Source organism: Microtus oregoni, unplaced genomic scaffold (assembly GCF_018167655.1).
Source record: "Microtus oregoni isolate MIOR12 unplaced genomic scaffold, Mior012 000046F_ref0000063, whole genome shotgun sequence".
NCBI lineage: Eukaryota > Metazoa > Chordata > Mammalia > Rodentia > Cricetidae > Microtus > Microtus oregoni.
The window spans coordinates 10,999,584-11,015,941 of record NW_024543220.1 but is presented as its reverse complement, the minus strand read 5'-3'; the positions used below and the strand labels follow the sequence as shown (position 1 = coordinate 11,015,941).

The 16,358-nt window shown below is 52.0% G+C and overlaps 5 protein-coding genes across 5 annotated transcripts in view; all 5 read left to right on the top strand.

The window, feature by feature from the left end:
• Positions 1 to 16,358, top strand: part of LOC121435313 (H-2 class I histocompatibility antigen, Q10 alpha chain-like) — a 731,224-nt gene that overhangs the window by 110,070 nt on the left and 604,796 nt on the right. The window lies entirely within an intron of this gene.
• The window catches only part of LOC121435272 (H-2 class I histocompatibility antigen, Q10 alpha chain-like), a 708,503-nt gene that overhangs the window by 110,394 nt on the left and 581,751 nt on the right, over positions 1 to 16,358 (top strand). The gene's annotated exons all lie outside the window — the stretch shown is intronic.
• LOC121435270 (H-2 class I histocompatibility antigen, Q10 alpha chain-like) overlaps positions 1 to 16,358 on the top strand; it is an 808,095-nt gene that overhangs the window by 235,644 nt on the left and 556,093 nt on the right. The gene's annotated exons all lie outside the window — the stretch shown is intronic.
• Positions 1 to 16,358, top strand: part of LOC121435275 (H-2 class I histocompatibility antigen, Q10 alpha chain-like) — a 703,994-nt gene that overhangs the window by 131,543 nt on the left and 556,093 nt on the right. The gene's annotated exons all lie outside the window — the stretch shown is intronic.
• Prrt1 (proline rich transmembrane protein 1) lies at positions 706 to 4,182 on the top strand. The gene is made up of 4 exons (XM_041634511.1): positions 706 to 1,216; positions 2,107 to 2,645; positions 3,220 to 3,405; positions 3,532 to 4,182. The coding sequence occupies exons 1-4, from the start codon at positions 1,198 to 1,200 to the stop codon at positions 3,706 to 3,708; spliced, it is 921 nt and encodes a 306-aa protein (XP_041490445.1). The 5' UTR covers positions 706 to 1,197; the 3' UTR covers positions 3,709 to 4,182.

Below are 16,358 nucleotides of genomic sequence, written 5' to 3'. Positions count from 1 at the left end.
TTCTCAGACGTGGGACCGGCTCAAGCCGGGGCCTGGGACTGCCATCCAGGACACCACCGGAGGGGCCATGTCCTAGGGCTACTGCAGGCGAGGGCTGGGAAATTCTAAAATGGGAGGGCATTTCTGATTCTCCTGCTGGGTTTCTGCAAAAGGCCCAACTGGTGTAATCTCTGTAGACTGCCTATCCTCACCCCACCTCCCCACCCACGCCCTTCCAAGACACAAAAAGCAAATAAAAAGACAGTAAGTCACCCCAGCGTCTCGGGTTGACTCCGGGGGTGGATCAGCGTCTTGGGGCGGGAGGAGTGGAGGACAGGGGTGCTGTAGGGTACTGATATGAACTCTGGAGCCCCCACAAGCAGGCTTTTTCAAACCTGCCCATCACAAATAAGCAATTGCATTTTGCTCCCCTCTGCTAAAGCATTTCAGCTTCTTAACCCTGGAGGAAGAAGGTGCCCGTGTACCCCCACAGGTGCTTTCTCTCAGCCAGCTTCAAATTACAGGCCCGAGCTTCTGGCCTCCGTGACACAAGGGCAGGCCCAGGCTGTATGCTTGGGGGACTGGGCTCTCTTGGTTCCCAGCTTTGAACAGTTTTCGCTCACATCTGATGCTGTCTCTAACTGGAGAAGCCTAGAGCTATCTTGCAGTTCTGAGGGGAACTGAGGAAAGAACCCCTTGGGTGAGCCGGGTCTGGGTGAACAGGGTCTGGAGGTAAGTGGGTAAATCCATTGAACTGGCTTCCCACAATGTAATCATTACAGCGCATCTTTGAGAGACTCGAGAGAGTTCTCTCTCTCCCTCCTTTCCTTCATTCTCTTAGTCCCCACCGCCTTGCCTGGTCTTGCCTCCCGGTTTCCATGACAACTCCAAGGGAGCCTAAACTGGGGGCTTGAATGCCAGGGTGAGAGGAGGGAAGAGGTGGTCCAAGAGCAGAGCGACAACGAGTGTGTGTTGGAGGGGGCGACTTCTGAAGCTCTCCCCCTCCCTGGCCTCGGTCCCTTTAAGCTCCCCCCCCCTTGCCACGCTCCTTCTGCCACTCTCCGTCTGCCCGCCCCCCCTCCGACACTGTCTTCATCTCTCCATCTCTGCGCTGCCGCCGCCGCTGCTGCCGGCTGCGCCATCCCCGGACCCAGACTTCTGCACCGGCCAGGGGGCCCTGACTCGAGCTTCAGAGACCCTGCTCCAGCTACTGCAAACATGTCATCGGAAAAGTCAGGTAAAAAAAAAATCCCAATAGCCCCACAGCCCCTCCATCCTCTCCGGTCTCACCCCCCACTTGCCCTAACCCCCTTCTTTGACCCTCTCTGGGGTGTTGAGTGACTCAGTCCCATTCCACTTCCAGGCACTCAGACCCCCACCCCCTCCTCTTCCTGTAGCTCATCCTTCTCTTCCTTTCTTTGGGTCAGTCTGCCTCTGCCATGTCAACAACACGAGGGGGGGGGCAGGTTGAGGAGAGGAAGGCACAGCCAGGTACTGCAGGGACACCATCCCTGGGAGTGACAGATGGCTTGGAGACACCCAGTGGAGAAATATCAGTGACTTGATCAGATGGGGGTTGCCAGAGAAGAATTTAGCAGACTTTTTTTTTTTGAGATAAGATTTTCCAGGCTGGCCTTGAACTCCCTAGTTCCTTGTCCTCCTGCCTCTACCTCACAAGTACTAGGATTACAGGCATGAGCCACCATGGCTAGTCCCAGGAGACATTTTTATGGACCCTAACTGAGGCCATGAGATTCCCAGGTAACCCCTGGCCCATTTCTCCACTGGAGGAAAGCGGAAATGTCTTCCACAGGAAAACTGTTAAAGCGAGCACGCAGTTCAGAGGGGACAGCTCTGGGGCAGCCCTGGATGAGGATGTGTGGTTGGCAGCTGTGGGTGACGGGAGGGGGGGGGGGCTGGAGGAGAGTTGTGACAGTTGTGACTGCAAAACTAGATCGGAGGGCAGGTGGCCTAGATACACCCGCTTCCCTGACCCCAGACTGGGAGCTGCCATCCCACCTGTCTTTCCCTCGCTATTTCTCCTTCTCTGAATACCTTGGTTCTCACCCTTCTGATCTCTGCTGTCTTCTCTTTCCCCTTATCCTCTCCTCCGCTTTCTGTGGCCAGGCCTTCCAGACTCAGTTCCCCACACTTCGCCGCCGCCCTACAATGCCCCCCAACCTCCGGCAGAGCCCCCCATCCCGCCCCCACAAACGGCCCCCTCCTCGCACCATCACCACCACCACCACTACCACCAGTCTGGCACTGCCACCCTCCCGCGCTTAGGGGCAGGTGGGCTGGCCTCTGCCTCGGCTAGCGCTCAGCGTGGTCCTTCGTCCTCCGCCACGCTACCGCGGCCCCCCCACCATGCCCCACCCGGTCCCGGCGCTGGGGCTCCTCCACCCGGCTGTGCTACCTTACCCCGCATGCCACCCGACCCTTATCTGCAGGAGACTCGCTTCGAGGGCCCACTTCCCCCACCGCCGCCGGCGGCCGCCGCCCCGCCCCCACCAGCACCAGCCCCGACGGCCCAAGCCCCGGGCTTTGTGGTGCCCACGCACACGGGGGCGGTGGGCACACTGCCGCTGGGGGGCTACGTGGCGCCCGGCTACCCGCTGCAGCTGCAGCCCTGCACTGCCTATGTTCCGGTGTATCCGGTGGGCACGGTGAGTGTGGGGCTGACAGGACCTAGGAGGAGGGAGGCAGGTGCAACAGGGACACACGGGAAGCTGGGAGAGAGCGAAATAGAACCAGAGCGAGCGGTGTTCTGGTAACAAACCCTAGACAGAAGAGTGGAGAGGGAAGGGACTGCGGGTGGGAAGGTGGTGGACCTGGTGAGGGGGCTATCTTTGGGGGTCAGAGGTCAAGGTTTGGGAGGTGGTTCAAAACTCAGGACAGAAACGGCTTGGAGGGAGAGAAAGAAATGGAACCTGGGAAGCTAGGGTAGAAGAGGGCAAAGTCTGAGCCTGGGGATGCCAAGGAGCGTGGAAACAGACCTGAAGTGCAGACAGACCCAGACCTTGTAAGACAGTGTGGGAACTTGCACGACTATGGGGCTTAATAGCACAAAGAGGGGAAGCCTAGGCCGATTTTACTATCAGGGAGGATGGGGCGTTAATTCCTCCCCCCCTCCAAATCTTAGAGTCGGGTTTGTAGAAACCTCTCTGCCAACTGGCCAACCGCTGGCAAGCAGCAGGAGTGTAGGCGTGACGTCCCTTTTCCCCACTGTCCTTCCCACAGCCCTACGCAGGCGGGACCCCTGGGGGGCCGGGAGTGACCTCCACTCTGCCCCCGCCGCCCCAGGCCCCAGGGCTGGCTCTGTTGGAGCCCAGGCGCCCGCCACACGACTACATGCCCATCGCTGTGTTGACCACCATCTGCTGCTTCTGGCCTACAGGCATCATCGCCATCTTCAAGGCCGTGCAGGTGTGTGGGGCGGGGGAGGAGAGAAAAAGCTGGGGCTGCCCCGGGCTTCCTTAGTCCAGGGCATTCTGGACATACGGGTGAGCAGCGGCTCTCTGACCCTCGCCTTCCCGCATCCCTCCCCGGTAGGTGCGCACGGCCTTGGCCCGCGGAGACATGGTGTCCGCCGAGATCGCTTCACGCGAGGCCCGGAACTTCTCCTTCATCTCCCTGGCCGTGGGCATCGCAGCCATGGTGCTCTGTACCATCCTCACTGTAGTCATCATCATCGCCGCCCAGCACCACGAAAACTACTGGGATCCCTAAAACCACCCCCCTGTCGGCCCCACTCCGTGCCCCCCAACCTCCCAGGCGCGTCGTGCAGTCCTGCCGCCTATCCAACGCGCGCCCTGCACATCCTCCTGCGACGCCGCTGGACTTCCAGACATCATAAACTCCGCCCCCACGGAACCTCGGGCCCAGCGACTACGCTCCGAATCCAGTTCCTCAGGAACTTCTCCAAAACCCACATCCCCAGCGACACTGGAATCCGTGCCAAACCCCAAGCCCCGAGCCCCGAGTCGCCGCCCCACCCCGTCAAGTGCAAAACGGGGGCGGAGCTCCCCTGGTCTCGGATCCTCAGTAGGGAGTCAGGCCCTCGAAGCTCCGCCTCCTCTATAGGCCCCGCCCCAACTCCCACAAACCCCGCCTCCAGGTCGGCAGGCTCCGCCTTCTTCCCTGCGGGGTAGTTCAGTCTGTTGATTGGGTTTGTGAATTCAGGCCCAACCCGCAGTCGGACGTTCCCTTTCCCCTTACCCCTCTAAAAGGGCTCAGCCCTGGGAGAACTGCAACCCTACTCTGGCTCGGATCTTTGCCAGTGCGGATTTTTCCCTTCTCCATCCGGGTCTCTCTGCCTATTTTCTTGCTAATTTCAGAACTCCCATTTTGTTGCTTTCGGAGTGAGATGTGGGAAGTTTCCGGTTTAGTACCCCTCACCCTGAAAAAGAACCAAGTCCCTGCAGTGTAAATACTCTTTCTATCTGTGCCAACCCCTGGGCAGCGGGGCAGAAGGGTTAAGGGAGCCTGCGCTTCCCGGCTCCCCTTAGCCCTAGATTTATTTTGATCTGTGTGTCCGTGTGTGTGAACTTCCGAAAGACGGTATTAAAGACACTTTAGTGGATTTATCACCCGCAGTTCCAAAGACCACAGTTCGGAGAACACCTTGACCCTTGGCGTTCCGTTCCCTTTTCAATTTTCATCTTGGTTTTTGTTTTTCCACTTCGCGGGGAGCGGGAAGGGGTGCTGACCCTCACCAGGGAAAAAAACGGGAGGAGATAATTTTCCATGACAGCAGAGAAAAGAGGGTCCCCCTAGCCAGGCTTGCTGTAGGTCTATAGACCTAGCGTCTGGCGGGGAAGAGTCAAGAGTTCAAAGTCACACTCTATAGCACGTTAGAGGTCATTCTGGGCTGTACTAAACCCTATGTCAAGAGAGAGAGGAAGCCAGAGGAAGACCTGGAGTGTCATTCTCCCGGGCTTTCCAGCCCTGCTTTCCCATTCCCTTCTAGGTTGGGTTTAGGGCTTGGGGGAAGGGAGACTTCTAGAAGGCAAGAAGGAAGAAGATGGCAGACCACAGTGAAGCTGGTCGAGGCTGGGGTAACAGGAGCAGGGGAAAGATCACCTGCCCACGGTGTTCCTGGCCAGGGGCTGGACAGCTTGCACCAGAGTCCCACAGGAAGGCAAGCTCAGACAAGGAGCAGAGACCTGTGGGAATCCTGGGAAAAGGGCTAACAGATCCTCTACACCTGGGCTCATTGCCCTAGCTAACCCTAAGCCTGTAGTGATGCCTCTGTGAGAGGGGATGGGGACCAAGCAGAGCGAGTGTCTGGTTTCACTGCACACATGTAAAGCAGGGTGTGTCCCAGCTGTTCATTCAGGAGGCATGGCGGTGACACACAGGATGGCTGGTGAGATATGCTCAGACCAGGCTGTGACAGAATCCAGGCAGAAAACCTTGCACTGGGTGGGGGGGTGCGCTGAGGCCGAGGGAGGGAGGCACAGGTATCACTGGTTCCTCTTGAGACTTTTCAGGTCTAATGCCTTTCCTAGCGATAGCTATTTTCTTTTTTCTTTTTTTTTAAAAAAAAACTTTATTTAACTTTATTTCATGCACATTGGTATAACAATGTCAGATTCTCTTGAACTGGAGCTACAGACAGCTGTGAGCTGCCATGTGGGTGCTGGGAATTGAACCCGGGTCCTCTGGAGGAGCAGTCAGTGCTCTTAACCACTGAGCCATCTCTCCAGCCCCGATAGCTATTTTCTTAAAGATTTATTTTTATATGTGTGTGTATTACACAAGCATGAGTGCCGATGCCCACAAACACCCTCCGACACACTGCAGCTGGAGTTACGGGTGGTCGTGAGCCACACCTACTGTGGATGCTGGGACCTTCCTCTGAAAGAGCAGCCACCACCAGTGCTCTTGGAGGATTTCCTATGTGCAGTGTCTCCTGCCTCATTCCTCTTCAGCTTTCTTCTTGAGTTGGAAACCGTCTCTGTGGTTCTGTCTTTCCTTCAAACCCGCTCTTTCTGCCTCCTTGAAATGCATTTCCGTTCCTCACCCCGCTAGAATCTCTAATAGCCACTGATTGCACTGCACAAAATTAGTGATGTTTTCAAAACACTCTGCTTCCCCCAGCCCTTTCCTGCCTGACTTGTCTGTCCGCCTGCCCACCCCACCCTTTATTCATTGACTTATCTTGAGACAGTATCTCTTATAGTTAAGTTAAACTTAAACTCACTGATAACCTTTGTCTCCTGAAATACTGTTTCCACTTCCCAAATGCTGGGATCACAGGTGTGTCACCAGGCTTCAGGCACACCTCTCTCCTGACTGGGAATTCCCTAACCTGGGCTCAGTGGCGCGTTATCTCCTTCCCAAACACGCGGCTAATAACCCCTTCCTCCTTCTCCCCTTTCCCAGGTATCTACATTTTTTGGTTTGGTTTGGTTTGCTTTGCTTTTTTTCTGAGACAGGGTTTCTCTGTGTAGCCCTGGCTGTCTTAGAACTCACTCTGTAGATCAGGCTGGCCTCAAACTCACAGAGATCCCCCTGCCTGTACCTCCCGAGTGCTGGGATTAAAAGTTTTGGTACGGGCTTGTTCATTCTTTCTGGCAATGAATCTTGAGCCCAGATCTTCATGTGTTAAGCAAACACCTCATCACACAGTTACACTCCAAACACTGACCCAAAACCTTTCCAACAGAACACAGCACCTGCAGACTTTCCTCGAGAGGCTGGCTGCGTTCTTTCATGGACAGGGACCATGCCACAGGAAGCCTGTCTGTGAAGGAACACGGCCAGCCACGGGACCATGCCACAGGAAGCCTGTCTGTGAAGGAACACGGCCAGCCACGGGACCATGCCACAGGAAGCCTGTCTATGGAGGAACATGGCCAGCCACGGGGACCGTGCCTGTGCTCTTCACTCCTTTTGCTCTAAACCAACTTGGTGAAATGCTATCACACTGTGCGTTGTTGGCCCCTTTGATGACAGCATGCCCCAGACAGCCTCCTTATCCATCTCATGCCTGCTGTTGAACTGCGTCAGCTCCACAACCGTAGCATGCTTTGGTACCACCCTTCCAACAGCCCTTGCCGGGATTACCTACCTCATCCTGGATTATTGCAGTGGCCTCCCCGAAAGGGCTCCCCACCTCCTCCATACACTGTCGCCCTCAACACTGTCAGCTAACCCTCAAGTCCTGCTTCTGACATGACTCCACAACGCAAACGTCTTCAAGTCAGGGGGCTACGTGTGGGGTGCACTCAGGAGGCAGAGGCAGAGGGATCTCTCTGAGCTTCAGATCAGTCTCATCTACATAGTGAGTTCCAGGAAAGCCAGAACAACAGCAATAATAGCAAAAAAGTTATTTAGGGAACCGCTGCTCAAAAGGGAAGATTGCCTGAAGTGACCAATCTGGCTGGCCAGCTGTCTCTGTCTGTACTGAGCAGTAAACCCAAGACTTCACAAATGCTAGGTAGGTGCTCTACCACCCAGCTGCATCCCCAGCCGAAGAGGAGAGAGAAATAAAGGGGGTTCAGAAACCAGGCCTGATGGTAGAGTCCTGTAGTTCTACCTGCAAAGGCTGAGGCAGGAAGACCTTGAGCGTAAAGCCTGCCTGGGGTGGTGGTGCACGCCTTTATCCCAAGCACTAGGGAGGAAGAGCCAGGTTTATCCTGTTCAAGGACAGACAGACAAAGTTCAAGGCCTGTTTGGGGGCTGGTGAGGGAGCTCAGGGATACAAAACACTCACCAAACAAGTCTGACTACCTGAGTTTGATCTTTGGAATATATATAGAGACAGGGTTTCTCTGTGTAACGGTCCTGGTCGCCCTGGAACTCAATTTGTAGAGCAGGCTGGCCTTGAACTCACAGAGATCCGTCTGCCTTGGCTTCCCGAGTGCTGGGATTAAAAGCGTGTACCAACACACCTGGTTTACAGGTGTCTTTTAGATTACCATCCCAAGTTATGTTTTTAAGTAATGAAGCAAGTGTTACAAAAGCGGAAACTGGGCTTGGGTTCTCTCTGGGTTACATTTTCTGGGTAGATTCACAGAGGCAGGTGACACCCTGGTTATCTCCAGGTTATAGCTCTCTGTGTGATTGTGTAAGTCGGCTGTCTCAGTTATCCCTAAACAAACCAACGTCACTCTGGAGCAGCTTGAGGCCCAGGGTCACTTTCTCAATATATATATATATATATATATATATTGTGGGAGACAGAACAACCATCTGGAATGTTCCAAACTAGTCAGCCAGGAATATGCAGTACAGCAGGCTCAAGAGAGACCCTGCTTCCAAAATCTGAACTCCACACACGTGACGTGGCAAACACATCAACACACATAGCATATCTGGGCGGCAGAGCCATTTCAAAATCAACTTAAACAACTTTAGCGAAACCCGGCTCAAAATAAAATGTGGGGGAGAGGAGTGGGCATCAGCAGGGCACTCACCCCCGCTGCAGAAGGTCCAAGCGTGCTTCTGTTGTTGTTCCTTTGACTTTTCAAGATGCGGATTAAAGGCCTGCAGCACCACCCCAGCCGAAAAACCTATCCCCTGGGCCGCAAGAATGGGAGCCTCCAGTGATAACATTAACTAGGTCAACAGCAATCCCGCTGAAGGATCAGAAGTCCTTCAATATTGCTCATTGCTAATTCAGTTGTTTACCAAATTACAGTCTGTCTGTGCTTCGTAATTTAGAGCTCACTCTTCCCCGTTCCACCCAAGTTTCAACCACATTCTCCCCTCCACACATTTAACCAGCAGCACCAAAATCTCAGGCCCGCTTCTCTAGACTGGGCCAGGCGTGAATCAAACCCCTTGAAGTTCATCGTGAGTTTCTGACCCTCCTGGGCTCTAGGTCACCCCTAGGCTTTCTCCAGGAATCTTCTGTATTTATTTTTGTTCCTGTCCTTCAAGGCCCAAACAATTTACCCTTCACTCCACCACACAAGACTCTCTAGGGTAGAATCCTGGGGCTAGAGGCCAGCATTTTTAAAGCCCAAAGATCAGGTGACATCCTTGGTCTTGAAATCAGAATCTCTGGATGGAGAGACTCGAGTGTCAATACTGTGAGAGCACCCAAGGGTGGGAGTCACCTCAGAGACCTCCTGAGGAGGAGAAGGAAAACCTAAAAAATGTTTTCAGCCAAGGTAACTTTCTTTCTTTTTTCTTTTCCTCTTTCTTTCTTTTTTTTAATAATTTACTTTTATTTTATGAGCACTGATTGGTGTTTTGCCTGCATGTATGTCTGTGTGAGGGTGTCAGATCCTGTACAGACAGTTATGAGTTGCCATGTGGGTGCTGGGAATTGATTCTGGGTCCTCTGGAAGAGCAGTCAGTGCTCCTAACCCCTGAGCCATCTCTCCAGGCCCTACAGCAACTTTCTTCAGGAAAGAGTTTCTGCATCTGAAGCCCATGCACCCGCATTTTCCCAGCTTCTCACCTGAGGTCTTGATGCCGCACACCGCGCTTGGAATCTGGTGTCAAACCTCGCTCCTTTCTGTTTTTCAGATCCTCATCTGGCAAAATCTCTCCCACCAATATTTGAGCTCTTTGAAAGTAATTAGGAGAAGTGAGTAAAAACCACTTCTCGTCTCTTCCTCTCACCCAGATTCTGCCCCCACCGAGAGGCAAGAAACCCCATGTTCCTATGATTCTCCTCCTCCCTGCCTGGCTGGCCTCAGCTCCCCGTGCACAGAGAATCCCAGCTCTTGCACCTCTGTCAGCGGCAACAGCCTGAATCCTCTATCAGAGGCTCTGCTCCCTCACTCTGGCTCACTGCCTTCGCCTCTTCTCTCTCTGATGGTTTATTATGCTGTTCTTGTTTGTGGTGCTGGGGATTGAAGCCAGGACTGTGTGTGACCGACAAATGCTGTACCGGATGCTGTACCAGGGATCTACATTCTGGACCTCTCATCTGATTATTTTTGATATCTTTAAAAAAATTATTTATTTATTTTTATTTTGTGTGTCTTGGTGTTTTGCCTACATGTATGTCTGTGTGAGGGTATCAGATCTTGGAGTTACAGTTGTGAGTTACTATGTGGGTGCTAGGAACTGAGCCCAAGTCCTTTGGAAGAGCAGCCAGTGCTCTTAACCACTGAGCTATCTCTCCATCCCCTTGATATCTTTTTTTTTTTTTTTTTTTTTCGAGACAGGGTTTCTCTGTGGCTTTGGAGCCTGTCCTGGAACTAGCTCTGTAGACCAGGCTGGTCTCGAACTCACAGAGATCCTCCTGTCTCTGCCTCCCGAGTGCTGGGATTAAAGGCGTGCACCACCATCGCCCGGCCCCTTGATATCTTTTTTAAAAAGTTTTATTTATTTATAATGTATACAGTGTTCTGCATGCATGCATGTCTGCAGTCCAGAGGAAAGCACCAGATCTCATTACAGATGGTTGTGAGCTACCATGCGGTTGTTGGGAATTGAACTCAGGACCTCTGGAATAGCAGCCAGTGCTCCTGACCACTGAGCCATCTCTCCAGCCCTTTGATGTCTTTGATATTCCTATATATCAATGATCTAGCCACCCACCCTCTCCTACCCACACCACCCACCACCTACTCACCCCCAGTAGCTGCCCCCATCCCGAACATCTCACAGTCTTTTCACGTCATCCCTCAGCTTGAAAAACTCCCAGCTCCATCTGGACCACCCACCCACTGACTTTGTCCATCACTTAATTTTTCTTTTTAATTTTATGTGTATGGGTGTTTTGCCTTCATGTACGCTTGTGTAACACTTGCCTGGTGCCCACGGAGGCAGAAGAGGGCATCAGATCACCTAGAGCTGGAGTTACAGATGATTATGAGCTGCCATGTGGATGCTGGGAATCGAACCACGGGCCTCTGGAAGAGCAGCCAGTGCTCTTAACAGTTGATCCATCTCTCCAGCTCTCACCGCTTTTATTGTTGTTTGATTTTCTCGGTTTTCTATTTTCAGGCCAGGTATGATGGGTCCTGCCTGTAATCTAAGAATTTGGGAGGCTTAAGCAGGGGCACTGCCGTGAGTTCAAGGCCAGGCTGGACCAGTGATACCTTATCTCCAGAAACAAAAGAAAATCTTATTTTCCTCGTTTCTCAGCTTAGCTTCTGTCCTGGTGAGTTTTATGTCAACTTGATACAACCTAGCGTCTGAAAGGAGGGAAACTCAATTGAGAGAATGCTTCCATGAGGTCCAGCTGTGCGATGCTGCCGGGCAGTGGTGCCATGTGCCTTTAATCCCCGCACCTGGGAGGCAGAGGCAGGTGGATCCCTGCAAGTTCGAGGCCAGCCTGATCTATGGAGCGAGTTCCAGGACAGGCTCCAAAGCTACACAGAGAAACCCTGTCTCGAAAAACAAAGAAAGAAAGAAAGAAAGAAAGAAAGAAAGAAAGACCCAGCTGTAGGACATATTTTTAATTAATGGTTGATGTGGGAGGTCCCAGCTCATGGTGGGTGGTGCCATCCCTGGGCTGATGGTCCTGGGTTCTATAAGAAAGCAGGCTGAGCAAGCCATGTGAGCAGTAAACAGCTCCCCTCCATGGCCTCTGCTGGAGCTCCTGCCTCCAGGTCCCTGCCCTGTATGAGTTCCTGTCCTGACTTCTCAGTGCTGGACTGTTACCTGGAAGGGTAAGCTGAAATAAACCCTTTCCTCCCCAAGTTGCTTTGGTCATGGTGTTCCATCACAGCAATAGAAATCTACCTCGTACAGCTCTCAAAGTTGAATACCGCGAGCACCTTGAGGCCTTAGCCTGTTCTCTTGGCTCCTCTCCCTCTATACAGTTTCCTCTGACTCGGTCTCACCCTGTCTGCTAACACTTCACCCACCAGCTGACCAGAGCCCAGGAAAATGCACAGTCATACTGCATGGTTCACTTCCTGCGAGCCAGCTGCACAGCTGCCAGCCTACATTTCCCTCTTCAGTGCCCTTCCCCACCCCACCCCCGTGAGACCACAAGATGACAACGTTCCTTCCAAAGAGCGAGGAAACAGAACCACCCAGAAAAGAACTTCCTCGTAGCTTCTCCACACACATCCAGCGCACTGCTGCAGAGGTTTGCTTGCTTCTGGCCCAGTTACTCTGTGCCCAGGGATTCCAGACCTTCTGCGTGCCAGAGCTGGGGGACTCCCTAAGTCATCCCCATTGTCCCGAATGGGTTTTTTCTACATCACTGAAGCACATCCATCATTGTACAGATGTGCCATAGCTTTACCTCTGTGAAGAAAGCCTCGCTGAAGTAGTCAGCATGGGCACGACACTGTGAAAAGTGCCTGCGCTCTGTCAGGAAGGGAATTCTGATTGATGCTATTTGGAAAGAAATATGCAGGCTGTTGCCGCGGTACGGGAAAGGCTTCTCATCTTCACTGACGGTGCTACAGGTCAAACCAGGGGTCTTGTGCACACTACACAGGTCCTCTACCTCTGAGCTGCTGCAGCTGCAGCCCTCCCCTCCCCCCACATCCTCCCCCTGCTCCCCATCCTCCCTCTGCCCTCCTCCCTCCTCTGCTCTTTCCCCTTTTCTGATGCAGGGACTCACTCTATAGCTCATGCTGACCTTGAACTCAGGAGTCCCTGGCCTCAGCTTCTCACGGGCTGGGATTACAGTCCTGCCTCACTATATCCAGCTCAACCCAAGACCTGACTTCCCTTTTCTTTGTTCACTTAACTGGTTTTTAATTTTTTAGATTTTGTTATTGCAAACAGGGTGATGCACACCTTTATTCCCAGCTCTAGAGGGAGAGGCAGGTGGATCTCTATGAGTTAGAGGCAGCCCGAGAGTTCCAGGCCAACTAGGGTGGCACAGTGAGACCCCTCAAAAAATAAATATTGTCATTGTGAGGGGGTATGGTGCGTGTGCTAGGTGTGTGCCGGGTGCCTCTTTAGAGACAGAGGACAGCCTTGCAGAGCTGGTTTCTGACCTCTGCCCTTATCTGGATTCTGGAGATTAAGATTTTAGTGTTCTCTATCTCCCTTCCCCCACCTCTTCTCTTCCTCCTTTTCCTCCCCTCAACTCTCTTCCCACTAAATACAGGGCCTTGTCAAACGGTGGAGCTGGAAAACAGCATTGAGTGAGGTAACCCAGACCCAGAAAGACAGTTATCACATGTACTCACTCATAAGTGGTTTTTAAACATAAAACAAAGAAAAACAGCCTACAAATCACAATCTCAGAGAACCTAGACAACAATGAGAACACTAAGAGAGACTTACATAGATCTAATCTACATGGGAAGTAGAAAAAGACAAGATGTCCTGAGTAAATTGGGAACATGGGGACTTTGGGAGAGGGTTGAAGGGGAGGGGAGAGGCAGGGAGGGGAGCAGGGAAAAATGTAGAGCTCAATAAAAATCGATTAAAAAATACAGGGCCTTGTATAAGTCAACCATGTGGTCCACTATCCAATTATACCCAGCCCCTTGTTAAGCACTCCACCCACTGAGCTGTCCCCACCCCTATAGGTCACCAAGCATCCTTTTAGACACAGGACCAATATCAACTCCATGAGGAGACTTTGCCCTCAGCGTTGGATTAAAAACAACACACACACCTAGAACCTTTCCTACCTATTTACCCTGGTTTATTGGCTCGTCTCACCGGAGTAACTGACATTGTAGGACATTTTGTCAGTAGGTTTTTATCCCCTGACCTCTTCTGTTGCAACGGTGTGAGGTTTTGCCTGTTCCTCAGCCTGTGACCCTAGCTTAGCTAGAAGGCAACCAGCCACAAAGACTTGTCCATGACATTGCATAACGGACAGGGGAGGGGGAAAGAGGGAAGGGGAGGGGGCCCTCCCAGTGAGACTGGTGGCTGATTGTCTGGGGAGAAGGAATTTCTGCAGCCGTGTGGTCAGGATAAATTGCTCACACTCGGGCAAGTAACCCATATTAAACCCAGTGGATCACACACAAAAAGATCGTGTTGAGAAGAGTGTGAGGGGGAGGAACAGGGCAGGGCAGAAATGACTAAAAGTCATATTATATGGATTTATGAGTCTGTCCAAAACAACAACAAAGAATTAAGTCAGGCATGGTGGAGCACTCCTTTAATCCCAGCACTGAGGAAGCTGAGGTAGGTGGATCTCTATGAGGTTAGCCTTGTCTACATAGTTCCAGGCTAGCCAGGGCTACAAAGAGAGACTCTGTCTCAAAAAATAATTGTTTAAAAGACTTATTTTCTGTGTATGAGTGTTTTGCCTGCATGTATGTATGTGTACCATATGTGTGCCTGGTGCTCACAGAGATCAGAAGAAGGCGTTGGGTACCCTGGAACTGGAATTACAAGGGTTGTGAGCCACCATGTGGAGGGCGGGCCCTGAACCCTGTCTTCTGCAAAAGCAGCCAGTGCGTTCTCCAGCCCCAGCCAAACAAAAGGATAAGTTGTTGGACAGGCGCTGGGGAGGGGCTGTGGCTTAGTGATGAAGAGCAGGCGAAGGGCATACAGAGACTTGGAAATTGGTTCCCACCATCACAAAAGGGGAAAAAAGACCGAATGAATAAATAGCTCCTTGAGTTAAGCTAGGAGAAATGAGGTAATACATATTAGCTAATGGGTCTGAGCAAAGAATATTGTCCGTCAGCACAAAGCCTGCTGTCGCGGCTGTCACTCACGCCAGGCTTACTAGGGGGCACGTCCTAGGACACGTTTCACGCAGAAAGTCTTTTTTTGTCGTACCCCTCCCCTCCAGAAAACCCCGCCTGCAAGACAAGCCCAGTCAAAAAACTTTGGGAAGAAAGAGGAACACTTTTGACACAAATTCCAGGAGAACCCAAAACCACAGAAACCACCAAAACTAAACAGAAGGGCACATTTGCTTAACCTCCGGGAAGCTAGACTCTTAGTCCCTCATGCTGATGCTAAACGGCGGAGCAGTGGAGCATAAGGACAGCATTTGGTTCCTTGCAGTGCGGAATGCACAGTGTTTGACAGTGTGAAGAACCGCCGCTGGCTCCAGGCCCTGTGATGGGGCAGCATGCGCGCAGCTGGAACAGCCTGGGCCAGCTGAGACTGACGCCAGAAGCGCCCAATGCTGAGCCCACAAGGCTGGTGCTGCCTCCTGCTGCATCTGCCGAAATAAATGCCCCAAATCTCTGCATGTCAAAACAATGGCGGCCTTTCAAGGCTCAGCAATCTGACTGCCCCCACGTAAGAAGCCAAATCACAAAGGTCCAGCCACCCAGCCCACTTTCCCTGGCATCTGGGGCATTTTGAAACAGGATGTTCCCCCCACCATGGGGACCTCTGCGTTTGTCTACTTTCTTCATTGATGAATCCTGAGGACCTAGTAAGGATTTGGGGTGTGGCGCTGGAGATTGTACACTATGTATGTACTCTGAGGGACGCCCCAACCTTCAGGAAGGAACTGGAAAGATGGCACAGTGGTTAAGGGCTCACTGTTTCCACAGGACATACACGTCAGATGTATGTCTGAGGTTCAGCCTTCAAGTCATTTTGGTTCCTCCTCCTCTTCCTTGTCATGCATGTAGCCCAGGCTGCCCTCAAATTCGCTCACTATTTAGCTGAGAAAATCTTGAATTCCTGATCCTCCTTCCTCTTCCTAGGGGTGGGGATTATAGAAGTCATAAGGCCCATCTCCAGCTCCCTAGTTAGATATCAGCAAAAACTGTTATCACAAAGATTGTTCACTCTGCCCCACAGCTCAATCTCACAGCACATTTTTAACCTCCATGTTTTCTTTCCATAGTGCAGAGGCTGTATCTGTCTGTCTGTCTCCTCACCTCTGTATCCCCAGTCTTAGCATGCTGCCTGGGTACAGCAGCTGCTCACTTAATACCTGCTGGAGGAGTCACACACAGGCACACACACTCAGAGACAGACAGACACACACACACAAAGACAGACACACACACAGAGACGGACGGACAGACACACACAGAGACATATAGACAGACAGACAGACAGACACATACACAAGCGTGTGTGCATGCGCACGCACATATCCCCAGTCCTTGCAGCTGCCTAGAAACAGCAGCTGCTCAATAAATACCTGCTGGAGGCATTACACACACGCGCGCGCGTGCACGCACGCACGCAAACACACACACGCACACACACACACACACGCACACACATGTCACTTCCCTGTGGAATCTGCTGGAGCTAAAATATACACATACAAAGTAGCAAGAGGATATTACAAAGGGATATACTCCTGGGAGGTGGGGTTTCTCTGTCCAAGGATTAGAGTGTAAAACCATTCTGTACTTCCTACTTCTCTTGAAATCACTCAGAGAAAAGATGGATCAATTCTCAGTAAGATTCCAGGGATTCCAAGAACCACAAGAATTAGTCATGCCGGCAATGGACTAAGGTTACTCTGGCTCAAAGCCAAAAAATAGAATTTTAGAGAGAGGAAAAAAACGAAGAATCAAGGAGTTCAACACTGTTGTTTCGTTTGTTTTGTTTCC